This window comes from Pezoporus occidentalis, unplaced genomic scaffold (genome assembly GCF_034315485.1).
Source record: "Pezoporus occidentalis ecotype Australia unplaced genomic scaffold, CSIRO_AGI_Poc_V1 ctg10, whole genome shotgun sequence".
Lineage (NCBI taxonomy): Eukaryota > Metazoa > Chordata > Aves > Psittaciformes > Psittacidae > Pezoporus > Pezoporus occidentalis.
The window spans coordinates 11,248,046-11,261,181 of record NW_026912779.1 but is presented as its reverse complement, the minus strand read 5'-3'; the positions used below and the strand labels follow the sequence as shown (position 1 = coordinate 11,261,181).

The 13,136-nt window shown below is 40.0% G+C and overlaps 1 protein-coding gene across 1 annotated transcript; it reads left to right on the top strand.

Annotated features, from left to right (window-relative positions):
• The first annotated feature begins 355 nt into the window (after nt 1-355).
• On the top strand, nt 356-7,042 carry MDH1 (malate dehydrogenase 1). The gene is made up of 8 exons (XM_062611931.1): nt 356-509; nt 1,192-1,288; nt 2,055-2,230; nt 3,603-3,725; nt 3,858-4,034; nt 5,620-5,733; nt 5,944-6,033; nt 6,403-7,042. The coding sequence occupies exons 2-8, from the start codon at nt 1,225-1,227 to the stop codon at nt 6,526-6,528; spliced, it is 870 nt and encodes a 289-aa protein (XP_062467915.1). The 5' UTR covers nt 356-509; nt 1,192-1,224; the 3' UTR covers nt 6,529-7,042.
• The last annotated feature ends 6,094 nt before the right edge of the window (nt 7,043-13,136 follow it).

Sequence of the window (13,136 nt, the reverse complement as noted above, 5' to 3'; positions counted from 1 at the left end):
CAGCCCTCAAAAGTAACAGAATCCGAAAACTGGTGAAGTGTCAGTTTGTAAAATTTCTGTAGTAAGTTAGTACAAGTGGGTGCATATTGTAATGCCTTATGTTAAAAAGGCAGCATTGTTTAAAGTTTTTTCAAATAAGGTTGTTATTCCTGGCATTTCGCAAGCTTTTCCAGGGGAAGTTCTTAAGGATATTTTTGGTCTCTTTCTGTAAAAGCAAGTAGAGAAACTGCTGGTTGTTCTACCAGAACAGAAGTATGATCTCAGGAGCTGCACCTGATCCATATTTAGGCACATGCTTTCATTCAGGTTAAATAACTTTTTTTCTGTAGTAGCTGTTAAAATTTACCACTCTGGGATGGTGTGAGGTTGCACTGTGTGGCTATGGGTAAGTCTCTGGAATTTTCTTGCAGGGTGAACCTGTCAGAGTCCTGGTAACTGGTGCTGCTGGGCAGATTGCCTACTCGCTGCTCTACAGCATTGCCAAGGGAGATGTGTTTGGCAAAGATCAGGTAAGTCTTACACTGAGTTGTCACTTATTTCTGCTGCATAGTAATCATAGAATGGTTTGGGTTGGAAGGGACATTAAAGATCATCTAGTCCCAATCCCCCTGCCAGGGCCATCTTCAACTAGACCAGGTTGCTCAAAGGCCCGTCAAACCTGGCCTTGAACACTGCCAGGGATGGGGCAGCCACAGTTTCTCTGGGCAACCTGTGCCAGGGCCTCACCACCCTTATAGTAAATAATTTCTTCCTAATGTCAGCTTAAAGGCATTCCCCCTTGTCCTGTTGCTACTTGTTCCTCTCCGGATTTCTTGTGGGCCCCTTTAGGTATTGGAAGGCTGCTATAAGATCTCCCTGGAGCCTTCTATGTCTAGACTGAGCAAGCCCAACTCTCAGCTTATTTTCATAGGAGCAATGAATAAGCTGATGTCACAACTGCAGTCTCTGAGACTTGTTTTCTTCTAGATACTCAGAATGATTTACCAATATGCAAGTAGTTTATTCTTTTAAGTGGGGAAAATGAATTTAGCCCTTCTCTTTTATGGAGTCTTTCAGCTACTGGTCATGCTGGAGTTCTTCAGTTTTCTGTAAATGGATTTTAAGTCTTGCAGTTTCTTGTAGATAACAAAACAAATTGATTTTCAAATCATGTTACACCTAACTTGGACTAAACCGTTCTTTTCTTCACAGCCTCTTGTTCTTGTGTTGCTGGATATCACCCCCATGATGACTGTATTGGAAGGTGTAGTGATGGAGCTGCAGGATTGTGCTCTGCCGCTGCTGAGAGGTAGCCAAAAGAAATTTTTCTTATACCTATAAGATGCTCTAGCACAACTGTTGCATTTTTGGGTTTCTGTAGCTGTCAGGAAGTTAAGCAGAAGAAATTATATGATCCTTTCTTAGTTTTGTATTTTGTGGAAGATGCTACTGTAATTATTACAGTGCGTAAGAAAAAAAACAACAACCAATCAAACATGTAGCTATGACCTCTTCTAAAAATCAAACCTTCTTTGTTTTGAATTAAAAGGAGATGAAAATTTCATTTGGGTTGGTACTTGTCACTGAAAATTTTTTGTAAAAGTGAAGAACAACCTTGAATGCTCCATCACTGGCGGTATTCAAGGCCAGGTTGGGCGAAGCCTTGGGTGGCATGATTGAATGTGAGGTGTCCCTGCCCATGGCAGGGGGGGTTGGAACTAGATGATCTTACGGTCCTTTCCAACCCTAACTATTCTATGATTCTATGTACATATGTGTATGTAAATTTGATAGAGACACGTGAAAGGTATCTTTTTTACATAGGTTTCTCCTGCATTTTCAGAATTTCTATATAAAGCTTTAGATATATGTTTGTATACATAAACCATTTACTGCAAGTATTTAATCTGTGGATTAAGGCCAAACGAATATACTTGTATTTTTGGAATGGGAAGGTGGTGGTGTTGTGGGATCAGGTTATATACTATTTATGAACCAAAGAATATTCCCATTAACACTTTGCCATGAGTATTTATCTGACTTAGATTTATTCCCCCCCCCCTTTTTTTTTTTAGAGGTCATTCCAACAGACAAGGAGGAAGTTGCATTCAAAGACCTTGACATAGCAATTCTAGTTGGCTCCATGCCAAGGAGAGAGGGCATGGAGAGGAAGGATTTACTCAAAGCAAACGTGAAAATTTTCAAGTCTCAGGGTGCAGCCTTGGACAAGTATGCCAAAAAGACTGTTAAGGTGAATATAGAAACTGAATTTAAAAATTTATCTTTCTGTTGAGTTATGTAGAGATCTAAATATGTTGTAGAATGATACTGTGTAAGCAGGACCCTATTCAGTGCAGGCTTTCCTTTCCTTAAGCCCTGGAAAATACACCACAGTCAAGGTTAGATGAGATACAGTATGTTGAATAGGTAGACAGTTTGGTCCTTAATTTGTGTGGTCTTACATTGTATTGCTGTATTCCACACATACTCTGAACTGGTCATCACTCATTTTAAAAAACCTCACCAAATTACATAAAAAAGTTAAAAAGCAGTGTTCTACTGAGTACCTCTCTTCTCTGGGAGAACAAAGTTATCTACATGCAGCTGCCTACTTCATATCCATCTATGGCTTCAACATAATGACCCTTAACTTCAGTATCAATATGGAATTACAGTTGCACAAAAAAATCGGCTTTATTTAGGTTGTTTTTGTCTTGGTCTTTGGAGCGTTGGAAGCTTTTAATTGTTCTCTCTCAGATTCCTTCAGCAAAGTTAATGGGATCATGTGGCTGCTCTCCTACTGCTCTTAATCTCAGGCCCAGACTCCAACTGTGCTTTGTAACTGATTTTTTTTTTTTAATGTCTACTTCCTCTGCTGATGAACTTCCTACTGCTTCTAAAGACTTGTTTGCTTCTTTATACAGTAGGAATAAAAACTATCAATATAACTATGCAGAGTAATGGAAAATTTACTGAACCCTTTCAAAAGGGGAAATACAAAGGGAGGTTTGCAGATTATTGTGTGTGATTGAGTGTATATGGAGCTTGACATTAATCATTGGAGGCACATTAGTAAATGAAGGATTAATAAAAATCAGTTTTCCATACTAAGAAATCGATCTAAATTCAGGCAGTATTTTACTTCTAACTGCCTATGAACACTAAGATAAGTAACTGTTCTGGATTTCTTAATTATAAAGCAATTATATAAAGCAGTGGCAGCCAATCTTGAAAGCATTTAAAAGGTGATGGAGAATTCACTGTGGGCTAACTAGTGTGTACGTATCTGGCTTTCCCTCTATCTATTAACATGAGGTTTGCAATGAGGCTGTGGGTCAGTGTGCAGATCTCCCTAGAAGTCTTGTTCTCTTTCATGTATGAATGTCAAATTATAAAGAAAATACCTAGCCAGAAAATATTCTTCTGTGCAGTTATAGAAGTCTCAGTGACTATGAACAATGCACGTGTAAAAGAATCTTGTTGAGGACAGCCAAGATATTTAGAAAATTTAACTTTATGATAGCTTCTTTGAAGGCAAATCCATGTATTTCTAATGATGGAGCTGTTCTGCAGAAACAGCTTCTTCATCTTTCCACAGTCTCTTTACCCTTTTTTGCTTTTAGGTTGTGGTAGTTGGGAATCCAGCAAATACCAACTGCCTGATTGCATCAAAGTCAGCCCCATCAATACCAAAGGAAAACTTCAGCTGCTTAACTCGTTTGGATCACAACAGAGCTAAGTCTCAGGTAAAAAGGGCCTATCCAAAGTAGAAGGCTTTCTATTGTCCCTGCAAAATACAAACAGAGCAATGCTTTCAAAGCAGCTTGTGACTTGAGAAGCTGAAGTTAATACAATGGATATCTTTAATTCCCAAATAGATTGCTCTGAAACTTGGTGTGACTGCTAATGATGTGAAGAACGTCATCATCTGGGGCAACCACTCCTCCACCCAATATCCAGATGTTAACCATGCAAAGGTAAACGTGAAAGGAAAGGAAGTTGGAGTTTATGAAGCTATAAAAGATGACAGCTGGCTGAAGGGAGACTTTATCCTGGTAAGAATTGGGCTTGTTTTGTTTCATTTTTAAATTTGCTTCTGGTTTCTCCTAGCCTCATATGAAACTGGAAACTATGAGACTGATTGACTTAGTGAAGAGCTCTTTCTGTCTCACTAGTCATCTTCAGATAGCTTGTCTCTATCAGTTATTTGCTTTTGAAAAAATTAAGGCATTATGAAGACCTATGTAAATGCTACTAGAAAAATACATTTGGAGTGCTGAAGTGATTCAAGAAAAAATTTTGATCATAGCTCAGGTGCAGCTCATCTGACATACAGGCACCACTGATATTTCACTATGGTGACTTTTTTGGGCAGCTTTGCAGATGAAGTGGGGTAATCTTCTGTTTGCTGCTCCCCTCCCACCAAAAAAAGCCCAGCAGCTCTCCCGCGGCATGTGCATACGTGTGCACATGCGCACATACTTTCCAAATCTATATCTTTGGCCTTGTCACTAGCATTTCTAAAAAGTAATGTGAAAAATCTAGAAACACATGAAGGTGCATTATTGTAGGGTAATAATAGTAATGTAGGGTAGTAAAACAAAATAAAGGTATTAATTGATCAAGAGCACAGGCTACCTAAATGCAATATAAAGCAAGACAGCAGTGTTCAAGTTCAAGGCAGTGTTCAAGACCAGGTTGGACGAGGCCTTGGGTGATACGGTTTAGCATAAGGTGTCCCTGCCCACGGCAGGGGTGTTGGAGCTAGATGATCTTAAGGTCCTTTCCAACCCTAACTATTCTATGATTCTGTGATTCTATTACTAAAGCTGTTGGTGAACATGACTCCCAGATAGCTGTACTTTGCTTGGTATTGTAATGTCACTAGCATGCTGACAGCCAGGTACAGGAACTCTTAACTTAGCCAAGACAACCTCAGCTTGGGACTGAGGATGTGTTTTGTCATATGATCATGCTCTTCCCTGTGTTGGTTTTGGATATAGTAGCTTGTTCCAGTTCATGCTTTTTTGCTGCAGAATAAATGATTGTATGCTAGCAACCACAGTTCACGAACCAGTGTAAGCAGAAGCCTGTCCTTGATCCTGCTCTACTTTACATGGCTGAGGCATGATACTAGTTTGGCCTTTTAGGTACATTGTAATGTTGGTTTATGATAAAATGCTTTGTCTAAGATAAGGAGATTTTGTGGATCTTAATGCAGCAAGTAGTTCAATAAGAGCAGCAAGTAGTTCATGTTGGTATTCAGCAAAAAACCTTCATTGCCAGTATTGCTCTAAGACATCTGTGCTGTCAATGTAAATGAAGTGTCTTGGTGGTAAAAGCTTGAAACATCTGGTTGGTATAAGAGAAATCAGCGGGCTGCTAGCTGTAAAGCAGGTACTGAGAAATGAACCAGCCTCTAAAATAGTCCATTATGTTCTTATCTTGGCAAAACTCTTCTAGATTGTATTTCTGGATTGTGTGCCATGTTCATTTAGTGATAAAACTATATCTTGATTGATGAAATCAAATAATGATATGAGGTGGTCTTTCCTCATGGCATTTACTAACCATGTTTATCTAAAGTCATGATTTTGTTGTTGTACAATTTATTTGTTGGTTTTTTTTTCTGAATTGTAGACTGTTCAGCAACGTGGAGCAGCTGTTATTAAGGCTAGGAAGCTGTCCAGTGCGATGTCAGCTGCCAAAGCTATCTGTGATCATGTGAGGGACATCTGGTTTGGCACTCCAGCGGTAAGATGTTGCTTTTGAGTAAGTGCTTGTTTGCTTAATGCTTTGATTACACACCTGTGTCTTTGACCTCAAGTGTGTATGTATGTTCAGAGGGGGAAGAATCTGCCTTTTTTCTGGAATAAAGTGTCATAGGAGTTGCAGTAGATTGAAAATGAAGATTTTGCTTCTAGCAGTGAAAAATGTATTTATCTCTTACTTTTCTGGTTTCAGGGAGAATTTGTTTCCATGGGAGTCATTTCTGATGGCAATTCTTATGGTGTTCCTGAAGACTTGCTATATTCATTCCCTGTTGTGATCAAGGTAACAAGACTGTATTTAAATGCAAGTACCTTCTGCAAGACCTAGCTAAACTGTCATATGAGCTTGTTGACAGCAGTGTTTTTAGTCTGGGACTGCAGTTACTGGGACATGGGGGTTTTAGCAGCCTTTCACAGAGGGGACCACTATTAATCATTGTGTAGTAGTTGTCAAATAAATACTGGTAAGTAGACTCTGACCTGACTAGCTGGTGTTGGTTGCATTCTTCATCTGAACTCAGAATTAACTTCTGCCTGATGTAGTTTTTAAGGCAGTAAACTTTGTTTCTTATGCTACAAAGTTTCCTTCATGCAGACTGAAAGATGCTTGTTCTTATATGGAGGGGCTTCTTACTTCTTCGTTTTCAAACAGGACAAGACCTGGAAGTTTGTTGAGGGTCTTCCTATCAATGATTTTTCTCGTGAGAAGATGGAACTAACTGCTAAGGAGTTAACTGAAGAGAAGGAGACTGCTGTGGAATTCCTCTCCAGTGCATGACTAGATCCTGAAGAAATAGAAAATGATTTCAGAGTGGGAGAATCTAAAAGTCGTCTCTAAGTCTGCTACCAAACACTATTACTGTATTCAAGTCAACTGTCTGTGGCAATCATGCATTTTAAAGTCCTTATGCTTACTGGTACTGTTGTGCCTGTTGAGTTATTAGCAAAAGGTTATTAAAGAAGTAAAACTAGTTTGTTGACCAAACTTTTTCTGTTCAATACTAGTTGCTTTCTCTGTATGATACAGAATAATTGTTTGCCTCGGCCTTGGCTTCTAACGCACAATCCAAGTTTTGATTAGAAATTGGCACTATTGGAACACATCTTAGTCTGTGATCACTTCAGCATCCTATGGCTCAACTGAAAATTAAATTAGAATGCCAGTAGTTCTCCTTGAACCAGTAGTTCAGTGACTCATCTGTCACTGAACAGACTCCAAGTATTTACTGTTCACTCTGGTTATGCTTCCAATGTTTGTCAATAGAAATATTAAAAGATGCTTAATCATGTAATGGCTAAGAGTAGTTTGTTGTGCTTTATTTGCATGTTTTGGTTGTGTAACTAGTGTGATTTGATAGTAAAACATAAAAACCACTGAAGACCTATTTTAACAAACCAAGGGAAACTGGTTTTAAGAAGCTTTATTGATGACTAGCACTTCCATTGTTTTTTTTTCCAGGCAAAATTGCTTTATGTCAACATCAGACAAAAAGCCTCAAGGCAGATTTGTACTCCAGCCCTACAGTTCAAAAGCAGTGTTGGTACCGTAGCTCAGTATTAATTTCATTGTAGCTTCAAAGCCCTTGGTCCCAGGAGACAAGGACTCACTTGATTAAGACCAAGTGAAGTTAATATACTTGCTTGAGAATTCTCCTGGGTGCAGCCTTTAACTTCAGGAAGGTCCAAATACATTGTACTGTAATAATTCCTTTGCAAACATGCAGGTGAATGTTGCTGCAATTTTTTCTCGACTCCTGCCTATAGTAACCCACCTTATGTAGACTGAAGAGATTTTAGGCTTGTTCTGGGAATTTCTTAAGAGGTACTACTACCTGTTTTGTTTGTTTTCTAAGCACCTAATACACGTAATGTCAATGTTAAGTTGTCGGTCCTGTTCCAATATAAGTGTTTCTGCCTTGTACTAACATAAATCTTGGGTCTGTCAGATCTGGAGTCATCTCATTTCCCATTTTGTTTGTTGTCATTAAATGAGGATTCAAAAATAGAACTATCTGGACCAAAAGAAAAAAAAGCTTGAACTGAATTCAAAGGACATTGAATGGTTTCTGTGAGGATTTATCAACTAGAATATAAAATAAATCAGCAAGCAGCAATAAGCTTATCATTAAAAATAAGTCTGCTCTCAGAACATTACTGTAGCAATTAACTACAGTGACAGTACTGCAGCAATGACTTGCTATACATAAATAGCTGAAAAGGAAAATGAGCATTTCAGAAAATCAGAGTACCTGCTGCAGGACAGGCCAGCTGGAGACAACACAGTAAATGAATGCCTTGAATGTTTATGAAACAGCTGTTGCTAGAACTTATTTGTTCTTGCAGTCTTGGGAATAGGTAAGGAGTGTATATACTGTATTTTTGCACTGTTTTTCTCATTCCTCTAAACCAGTTGGAGTTTAGCTGTGGAGAAATGATAAGAAAATTTCATACTTCTCTCTTTTCATGACAGTTTGGAACTTGTGCAGAAATTAGGGAGGTAAGGCAAGCTGCCAGTGTGATGACTGCCTTCTGGTGTTACAATACAGAGTAAGTAAAATCTCATTTCAACATGAACTTTGGGAGCAAAGGAATTCATTCCAGTCATTACCATGCTACGACTTATTTTAAAACAAAGCGTCGTGAGGTGGTTACAGCGCACACTGTTACTCAGTTTAAGAAGGCTACAGGGTAAGTAAGAAGAGTCCACATCTGTGCTGTGACTGAAAACCATAAGTTAGATAGGACAGATCCTGCTTGTGTGCAGTATGTGTTGTGCCATACCTGCAGGAACATAATGTAGGGAAGAAGCTTTAAAAATTCTGGATGATTTGGCTTTTTAGGGGGGTTTAATGATTCCTTTAAAGTAGTCTTCTCCAGGAGGCAACTCACTTCTAGTGAAGGGATGCTTACAACGCTTACTGTATGCAAGCAATTGTAGAATTAACCTCAGTACTCAGTAGACTATCTCATCACATAGTTAACTTCTCAAGTTAACACTTGAATCTACATTTGACTCCTCTAATGAGTTATAAGCACTTTGTATTTCCTCCAGGCTTCTGTGAAGCAGTTCAACAGCAAAGCTTTCATCTGGTCATTGACTGTATTTAACTACTATCCCGCTACTTACAAATTCTCAAATAGTGGATATTCTTTATATTTCTGTTTTTCCAGTTTTTATATCTCTGGGAGTTTACCTCCTGCTGTGATTAGCTATTGTTTAATTATTGTGTTACTTTGTACAGTCTGCACTCTTTGCAGGGTGCTTTGGTTATCTCATAGTAGATATATGAAAATACACATATGGAAGCAAAAAGAGTAGCCATTGGCTTTTCCCTCTGCCTTTCAGACTGTCAGTTTTCTAGTACAAGAGGAAACTTGCACGTTGCTACTCCAAACTTACAGTATTAAGTACTTTGCTCTTCATTGAAATGTTTCTATGCTATGCTATGATTTTGGTTTTTTGAGTGTTTGTGGAGGACTTGACGTACTAGATGAGGCTGAGAGAACTAGGTCTGTTAATCCTGGAAGAGGAAATGCTGGGAAGAGATCACTTCTCAGCAAAGCTTACCTCATAGGAGGATGCAGAGACAGCAGAGCTAGGCTCAGCGGAAGATCAAGAGGCAATAGATGCTAGTTGTGACACAAGAAACTGATTTATCAAATCTGAGCGCAATCAAATGCAGAAGAAACCAGAGCCTTGGACGTGGCCTTGAGCAACCAGCCATAGGTCAGGCCTGTGTTGAGCAGGAGTTTGCACTGAATGACTTCTGATGTGACTGAAAGCCACTGAATACGTTCACACTAACTGCATCTTCTAAAGAACTCTAAATACATATATATCAAAAGTTATTCTTTGGCTAGCGATGAGCATATTTTCAGCACATACAAGCTTTCCGTGCAGGAAGGAATTTCACATCCACTTTTCACTTGCTGATTCCTTCCCCAAGAGAACAAAAGCTAGGACTTCAAACAGCAGCTCCCAAGTGAGTACATACACACTTTCTTTGAGAAACAAATCCTGGGGGAAATTAAGATTTGAGTTATCAGATCCACTTCTAGGTCTCTAAGTGGAGCAGCTGAGAGCATTAGGGCTCCTGGCTGAATGTGTGCTGGGGGAAAGGCTCCCAGGGAAGACTGGAAATTGTTTAGTATTACTGGCATGCTTTGTCATGGAGCACCTGGAAAATGCAGATCCTAAATCCTCCCTTTGTGCCAGTGAAAAATGTATGAGGCAGGCTTCTAAACTGGTCTCTTTGTGCTTTCTTGACAGCTTTCCATGCCCAGCAAGAATTCTTCTGAGAGAGAGAAGAAATAGCTTTTGTTCATTTGGGGAAAAGCTTTATTTCAAGTTTGTCTCTCGTTGTTCTTGTACTGCAGCTATTCCTGCTATTTTTTACAGTGACTGCAGATGAAGCTGGAAACTCTGCCTCTTACAAATGAATCAACATGATGCTGATGCTCACCCCAAAGCTTTGCATCCTAGGCATATTTATAAGGCATCGTGTCATATCAAATCCCCAGGATTTGAATCTCACTTTGCACAAGGAAGTGCAGGAATAACTTCTCTGGCAAGTAAGCATGCTTTCAAAGCACTAGATTTACAGAACAGAGGAAAGTTGACATGGAAAACTTTATTGGAATTATTTCTTTCCCCCCATTTAGTGTGGTTTGAAGACTTCTTTTAGATTTATAGACACATTTTGAACTCCAGATAGCAAACCCTAAAGGATTACTTACAGCTTGGTTGTAATGAAAGAGGAACTTACATAAATACAACTATTTGCAGCTGAAAATGCAGGTGTTTTGTGTTCAAACACCAAGTTTTGTTTTGTTTTCAAATACTCCAGCAACTTTTTAAGTGACAGCTTTGCAGAGGAGCATGACAAACGCTTTTGTGTCAGAACAGAGGCTGAGCAGTCAGCTGCTTTAAATACAACACAGTAACTGCAGATAATAGATAGAGATGCAGTCTTCACCTTAGCCAGAACTGAGCCCATTGGTTTGGTTTTACAGAGTCTTTAATTGTGCGTTTTAATTTATTGCTATATATTTAATTGCACAGAGGCTTTCTGTTTTTCAAATCTGCTAACCACAATTTTCAAGGGGTTTGTAACTAAATGATACAAAGGGTTTGCACAGAGACCTTTGCCTAGTTTCTCTCAAAAAATGCAGTCATTATACAACCTGGGAGTTGTTTAAATGCATTAAAAGCTCAGCTCAAGCCAACCTGAATTTGAGGCTCTAAGCATCTCGGTGGAAAGAAGAGGTGACCACTGCCTTCCCAACAAAGAGCACTAACACAGATGTTGCATGCATCCACACACATGCATACATATTGACTCCCCTGATCAGACCATGATGGAAAAACCTCTCTGGAGGAGCCACCTGACTGACCTTACAAGCCAAGACCTTCAGGGCTATCATCAAGCTACACAGATCAACCATGCATGATTTTATTGCAGCAGGCTACTAATAATTCTTGGATGAAGGTGAGCTTTCATTTACTATCAGCAGTACAGCAGCCAGGACATACCTGAGCACAGCAGCTCCAGGTTGGTTTACAGTGAGCTGCTGGACTGAATTGTGCGTCCTTTAGCATTGGGGTGTTCAGCAGCAGCAGTGCACACATACATGTGCAAAGGCAAAATACTGAAGCTAAGTCAGAGGCTGAGAAAATACACATTGCAATTTGCTAAACTTTGGGCTGTATTTGTAAAGCCAGATTTGTGCTTTCCAGAGATTCGGCATAGCCTTCTGTTGTGAAGTTTCCAGTGATTATATTCATATATTCAGTTTTGCTTTCTCATTCATGAGCGTTTCTCAACACAGACGGCTTGAGTTGTTTTAAAATGAGACCAATGATACACCATGGCTATTGTGACCATAATGAAAAAGAAGTATTATATGATTATTTCCTAAGGGAATTTCCAATGGGAACAGAATCTTCTCAAAGCTTGAGATGGAGGAGCTAGAAAGCCGCAAATAAACCAAAATGGGAGTTATTTCAGGAGCAATTCAAACCCCTGCTGAAAGCCCACTGATGGAGACTTAATAGTCTGGCTGAAAACTGGTTTTATAAGAAACCAAACAGCAACTGAAGTGAACGGTTTTCAGCAAACTCATTCTAAGTTTTTAGCGCCATAGCAAACACTGCAGGTCTCTCCTGCAGATGGTGGTGGTACTTTTGCTTGGGAACGTGGTAAGAGAAAGCTCTGCCCATAGCTTTGCACTTGCCCACTGCTAGGACGGGGAGAAAGAACATTAGGGCTTTCTGCTGGAGGGAAAGCATAATAAGTATTTTTAGCTGAATGTCTTCTGCACGCTGAGCTGACAGCAGGCTTTTACACATGAGGATGCCTGACCGAGGGGAGCACAGTGTGAGCTGCTTACGCCAGCAGGCTTGAATGCCAGCCCCAGAGGTAAGCTTGCTGTTCAGCAGGATTTTAAGCAGAGGATGTGCCACTTCCTTAGCACCATGAACAGGGGCACATGGTGCTAATTCCCACTCAGACCTCCAATTCTGGGAAAAAAAAACCCCACCATTTTCTTGAAGGCAGGTTTTTCCTGGAAAATCTGTATGCAACTGAGCTCAGAGGGAGTCCAAGCAGGTGAGGAGCCAAGGAAGATGGGGAAGAATGCTCCTCAGACAAGAGGTTGTAGGAAAGAATTAACCCCTCAAAGGTTCTCTTGCATTTTCTAAGTTTATAAAACAAACAAAGAAGCAAAACAAACTCCTAAAAGGCAATGTTAACAATTCTTTCTGATATTAAAAGCGAGATTGACTCCAAATTAAACCTAAGCCATAATAGGCATGACTGTGTTGTGCATGTATCCCACAGGGGCATGGGGATGTGTATTAGCAATACCCATCTCTCCCAGCTGGATCAAGGATGGAGAAAGGCAGCTTATGTTAGGTGAGTGAAAATACACAGCTCTTCTGGGGCTGAAAATCAGAGAAAACAGCTCAGCAGGAAGCAAAAGGTGAGAGTCTGCAGAGTTTTTCCTTCATCAATTTGGTGCTCATCTCACAGATACACACTTGTTCCAGTGATTCCTGTGTACCCGCAGTGAGGGTCTCAGGAGGGGAGCACGTCCTTAGGCTGATAACTGCCACAAAGAAGCTGCAATTCCAGCACAACCCAAGCAGCAATCAGCTTCACCAACAAGCCAAAAGCCCGAGCCCCAGGAGGAAGGGCAGGAGGCCAGCAGGGGACAGCTTGCAGTTAGCCTTGGCACAAGGGTCAGGTAGTCAGGCAGCCAGGTGCTGTTCCTGGTCACACACAGTAAGTGTGACATTACAGGAAAAGATAAGGAAAGCAGGTTTGGACAATATCTACAAAGAATTTTGCTACATCCAAATTTTGCTGCCGGGCCTTTCATGCATTT

Bases quoted from the DNA above. Each gene is read 5' to 3' on its own strand.
- MDH1 (XM_062611931.1), top strand. From the start codon at position 1,225: ATGATGACTGTATTGGAAGGTGTAGTGATGGAGCTGCAGGATTGTGCT. The intron at 3,726-3,857 runs GTAAAAAGGGCC...ATTCCCAAATAG, and splicing joins ACAACAGAGCTAAGTCTCAG to ATTGCTCTGAAACTTGGTGT. The intron at 6,034-6,402 runs GTAACAAGACTG...GTTTTCAAACAG, and splicing joins CATTCCCTGTTGTGATCAAG to GACAAGACCTGGAAGTTTGT.